Raw genomic sequence first — 5,488 nt, 5'->3', positions numbered from 1 at the left:
CGGTCAACCCGACTTGCAGCAGAGTTTGGAGCACTTGATCAATCATGTGGCCACTGCGGCCGCGCTTGGACAGGGCCGGGTCCGGGTGGCACAGCTTGGCACACGTCACCACCGCTACGCACATGCCATCATGGTCCACAATGAAGCACGTTTACGGTGGCTGCACGACACCGATCGCGTCGTCGATACCTTGCTTTCGAATCGCGACGTCGGGGTACGTGAGAAACACCGCAACGTTGTCCTGGACAAACGGGAGGATCGAAAACGGGCCGCAAAAGTCAAACTGGCCCAGCGTTTTCAAACTCAACAGCAACATCGCGTCGCTCATGTGGGCGCCAGTCGTGTCCTTGTCGTCGAGTTTCTACGGGTCGTGCAGTCAAGGTCGCGTCCATCGTCGCAGGCCTCGTACCTCGGATCGAAATGGCAGCGAAAACGTTGAAAACCCACCGCCTCGGCGTACGTCGTCCGCGGCTGGTGCTGCCGGACCTACATGCATCGAACGTCATGTCGCGGCATTTTGACATGGCAGCGCGTGAAATCGGTCATCCATGCCGACGACGCGTCCACAGCGCGCAACCACACGATTCGCATCGACCAAGAAGCGACGCCCCACAATTCTGCACACACGGACAGACCAACACACGGCACCACAAAGCCCGCTCCTGCCCTCGACCAGGCAACGTGCCATGCGCGCCACACCGTCGACCGAGTTGCCCATTTGCGACAACACTCACGCCCTGCCACATGCACCACCATCGTCTGGTCCACGTACGTCGCAGGACGAGGGATATTTCGTGGAGAAGCCGTTCTTGGACCCACGTTTTGACGGCAGGCACGGTTTGAATGATTTCCGTGAGCGCTTCGACCAACGCATCGTTCAGCCCGCCTACCACCACCACCAGCGCATGAGCCGATCGGTTGGATGTGGGGACGGCACCGGCCAGCATTTGCTCCAACAGCGACGGCAAGTACGGCTCCATCGCGACCGTGCATGCCTTGGTAAAGTGTGCGGCACACACAAGCGTTTCGATGCAATAGTACTTGGATTTTTTCATCCCGTCTTGGAGGAGCTCGATGATCGACGGCAGCTGGGGAACCAACTGGTCTACACATTTTCGAATTGCAGGCGACAGCGCGTGGGATGATGGGGTTTGATTCTACCTCCCACCGCAAGCGCCAATTCCCCCAGCGCCAGGAACGCGATCCCGCGCTCGCTCACAGACAGAAATGTCGTCACGCGCTTCATCAAGTGGGCCACGCAAATGCTCAAGTAGTGGCGCACAAAGGCATCTGCATCACACACGACGATGAGTTTGGTCCACCGACTCGAAAGATCGCAATCGTCGATGCCGCCACTTCCATTCGATTCAAACAAATTCCATGCCCAAACACGGTCTTCCGACGACTGGCGGAAGCTCCGTGCATTCGTGTCGGTGCACACAAAAAAACCATGGCTGCATGGGAGAGCGCGCTCCGCCCATCGCATCCACAGCTCGCATCGCATTCGAGCGATCGCGCGATCCCAACAAGAATTCGCCCACGGTGGACTCTACAGCGCCGCCGTGCGCTTCTTGCCCATGGTGTTCAACATGAAAAAACAACGACACCAACCCTGACGTGGTCAGTTCAAGACACTGTCACACGAACAGCACACACCATGCCATGCGTTCACCAACAAGAGGTGCTCGCAAGTGCGATCGCAGCGAGCCCACTGGGATGCGCTACTGACGGCACTCGGCGACGTACCTGGGCAGTAGGCAGCGAGTTGGGGAAGCAGGAGGCACACCGATCGCGCCACGAGCTTGTCTTTCGCGTCCTTGTAACACAGCACAATGTCGCACACCTACCAAGCCGATGACACACCAACCGCGCGATCGCTCCACCTACTTCTCGGAAGCGAGGGACCATGAAGCTGCCCGTGTTTTGAACCAATTGCCCAATGACCAAGAGCGACCCGTGGATGCTTTCCCACGAAGGCGACTTGGCTACGACCACCGACGGCGCGCCTACAAACACGGCAGACTCAATTCACAGCGACCCGCCGCGCATCCTGCGCCCATGTTCTCGCTCTCTCACACACGTATATTGCTCGACCGATCGACGAGGCCATACCTTTCACGACATGTAATCCGTCTTGCACTTGGTCGTAGATTTTGCAGTACCATTGCACACGATGCCTCGTTTGGCGCATCGCGATGAGCTGGAGACATGCTGCCAACGCATCCTACAACCGCCGCCGCGTCATCGAGAGAGATGGCAGGACCACGTCGATGCCACACACAGCCACCATCAGCACACGGTGCAGCAGACTGAACGCAGAGGCATCGCAGGTCCATGACGGGGATCGCACAGCTCGGTGCGTTCCATGGCCGTCAAAGTACACACAATGCAAACGGGATTCGAACCAAACGTGCCCGATCGGGTGGGCAGAAGGCGGCGCGGCTGTGCCGTGGCCATCCGAGCCATTCGACCACGTTGCATGGAAGCACGCTGTTTGGAAAGTGCAGGCAAAAACAAATCTCATCTGAAACATCGACCAAAATGCAGAAACCACGATGCAAGTGCGGTGTCCAGAGGTGCGCCACGTCATGTGTCGAGGACTGTACCGTGGCAGCATCGCGGACGTCGACGCGGGGATCGCGGATGGCAGGCCAAATCGCGACAAAGAACGTTGTGAGGTTCACGTGAAAGAGCGTCGGAACGGCAGACGCGAGCGCTTGCAGGACCATGCATGCGGCCAAACGTCGGTGGTTAGCTTGGAAGCACGGGTTCGTCAGCCACTCGAACGCGCGCTTGACTTCAAAGTCAACGAACGCAGCGACCAAAGTGCCACTGATGCCGTTCTCGGTGGACGACGCCAGCCGCCCTAGGGTCCAACTGGCTGCACGCAACCCGGCCTTGGATTCACACGTGACGAAGAAGCTGCGCAGGTAGTTGGCAAATCGGATGATCTGCGCTTCGCTGGCCACAGGGATGAGTGCATCGACGGCGGATATCCCTCCCAGCTGGTCCACCAAGTTTGAGCTTTGGAGCAAACTTTGCAGCCGCGGCGTCAAGTCGGACAAAAACCGAGCAAACGTCTCCGACGTGAGCTCGCGCGCAAGCGTCGCCACGGACGTATGCAAGTCCTCGGCAGCGAGTTCCCGCACATGGGCGTCTCGGGACTGCAGGCGATTCAAGATCACCGTGATCCCATCGACATCGCGCTCTTTGAGCTGATGCTTGAGCATTGTGCTTGATCGCGCCGCTGGGAACGTGACCACGTCCGGTTCTCCAGACGTCCATTCCGGATACAAACGCAACTATCCGGATACTTCAATTCAAATTGAAGCAAGTTAGTTGCCATGGCGGCATCTCGACGTGGGCGACGCGTTGGGGCTGCCGCGCGGCCGAGAGAGCATGGTTAGAGCGAGGGATTGCCGGCACGGCGTGCACGTCCAGCTCATTGTCATGGTGGCAGAAGCGCTATGCATCGCGGCGTCTTCGTGCACTTTGTTTCGTATCACCGATTCAGAATGCGTGCAGTCGGCCAGCACAAGTAGTAGGCGAAAGGGGTTCCCGGATGCGTTATTCTGCCTGGCTCTTCGAAGGCCCATGGCCAGAATGGTGAATGGTGTCCATCCCGACAGTCGCTCGAACGAACGGAGTCTCGGTTGTGCCGCCATCCTCCGATACACTTAACAGCGACCACAAACTACGTCAAGCCCAGATATGCATTCCAAGTAGACAAGCACCGTGGCGAGAAAAACGGGCCGACGCCACAGCTCCCGTCGAACCATGCCAAGGCGAACGAGAATCGTCCACAGGATCCACAGCAATCGAGGCCGTCAATACGATGGATGCGTGCGGTCCCGTTGTTTTGCGATGGGCTGCATAGCCTCGCTGTTGTCAAGCGCGACCAAATCCGCCAACGGAAACGACTGCCCGGGGGGCACGGGATCTGTGCAGGTCCACACGTGGCCGCATCAAACGGCAGGGTTGTTTGTCGGGGACACGGTGGAATACGTGACCATCTTGGGCGCGCTGGGGTCGTTGAGACTGTAAACTAAGTTACGCCACTCCACGACATCATATACAGCCCACAAGTATCGAGCTTTCGTCCACAAAAACGACCCGCCGGGTGCTCATGGCGCCTTGTGTTGTGGCAAGCGATTCGCTGAACGCGAGTCCTTCCGTTCTACGGACACCTCTTGCGCGTTCGGACGAGGTCTGTAAAGCACGGCCATCTCGACCGACGGTGGAAGGGTTGGCCTCTTGTTGTCGCTTGCCATGGAGCGACCAGGACACCCCCCGATCGCATTGTTGGGGCCGACACTGTTCTGGTGCGTCGAGATCGAACCGTTAGACGTACGACAGAGAACGTCGCAACGGGAAACAGAATCCATGGCAGTGCATGCTCGCGCACACAATGCGTTGGGGCTCGATGGAATCATTGGACAAAGCGGTCGAAGCCATTCACTCCGCCATGACGAAGACGCGCGGCCGCGCCACGGAAACGATGGACAAGACCAGTGGCAACATGACCAAGTGGATGGAGATGGAGGCCCGTATCGAAGAGAATGTCAAGGCTGCCGACAACATAGTGACGCTGGATGTGGGCGGTACGATCTTCAAGACGTCGAAAGACACGCTGTTGAGTGTAGAGGGCAGCTATTTTCACGCGCTGCTCGGGTCTGGTCTGTGGGAACCGACCAGCACAGGTTCCTACTTTCTCGACCTGGACCCACACCTCTTTCGCCGTGTTTTTGTGTATTTGCGCACGGGCAAGCTATCGTGGAATCGCTTGTCGTACGTCGAGCTCAAAGAACTGAACGCGATGATGGACTACTTGAAGCTGAGCGACAGGGGCGCCCCCACGCACCCCCTTCGATGGAATGCTGATGTCCGCGCACCGGGCATTGCCGTGTCGACAGATCTGCGAACAATTGAGCGTTTGGCGTCGCAAGTTGAAGGTTGGTGCATTGCCGATCGAGAGCTCACGGATTGCTTGCGCCTTCGCGTGGATGCTGCGCCCGGCCTAGTTGCCATCGCCCTGGGCTCGACGGCGCATGTTGATATGCGGACATGGTCCCCGACAAGCCAAAGCATGTGCTGCTTCTTGACAAGCGGTGAATTTTACGTCCGCGGCGTCGCGATCCCGACGACACTGTCCAAAGTCCTTGCCAGCGCCATCGTGACCGTGCGTCGCGGTCTGTCCCATGTTGAGTTTGCCGTGAACAACGGTCAGCCGTTCAATGTGGCCCTGGACGATCCGTTTGAGGATTTGTGTCCAATGGTCACGTTGAAAAATGCGGGATGCGTTTTGACAATTCTCGATTAGGTAGGCGTACCATGGCCCGAAATTGCTGCAGTTGCTGAGGCTCTCGAGTAGGGACGCGCCTGGACATGGCTGCTGGCGGGCGCATTGCCGCCGTGAAAATCAATCCCCTGAGTACCTCGTGTAGAGTTCTTTAGGATGCGGTGGCCAACACTCGGCCCTCTGGGCTGT

At 58.2% G+C, this 5,488-nt stretch overlaps 2 protein-coding genes across 2 annotated transcripts; one reads left to right on the top strand and one right to left on the bottom strand.

The window, feature by feature from the left end:
* Positions 1 to 151: 151 nt before the first annotated feature.
* On the bottom strand, positions 152 to 3,230 carry H310_12649 (hypothetical protein; the record flags this gene model as incomplete). Its single annotated transcript, XM_008879805.1, has 9 exons — positions 152 to 361; positions 410 to 486; positions 773 to 886; positions 938 to 1,105; positions 1,162 to 1,290; positions 1,747 to 1,843; positions 1,888 to 2,006; positions 2,113 to 2,224; positions 2,607 to 3,230. 9 exons carry the CDS (start codon positions 3,228 to 3,230, stop codon positions 152 to 154), a joined length of 1,650 nt encoding a protein of 549 aa, XP_008878027.1.
* Positions 3,231 to 4,465: 1,235 nt separating this feature from the next.
* H310_12648 (hypothetical protein) lies at positions 4,466 to 5,320 on the top strand (the record flags this gene model as incomplete). Its single annotated transcript, XM_008879804.1, has 1 exon — positions 4,466 to 5,320. The coding sequence occupies one exon, from the start codon at positions 4,466 to 4,468 to the stop codon at positions 5,318 to 5,320; it is 855 nt and encodes a 284-aa protein (XP_008878026.1).
* Between the last annotated feature and the right edge of the window lie 168 nt (positions 5,321 to 5,488).

The sequence above is a fragment of the Aphanomyces invadans genome (genome assembly GCF_000520115.1).
Source record: "Aphanomyces invadans strain NJM9701 unplaced genomic scaffold supercont1.41, whole genome shotgun sequence".
In the NCBI taxonomy this organism is placed as follows: Eukaryota; Oomycota; class Saprolegniomycetes; order Saprolegniales; family Verrucalvaceae; genus Aphanomyces; species Aphanomyces invadans.
This window is presented reverse-complemented; position numbering and strand designations above follow the sequence as displayed.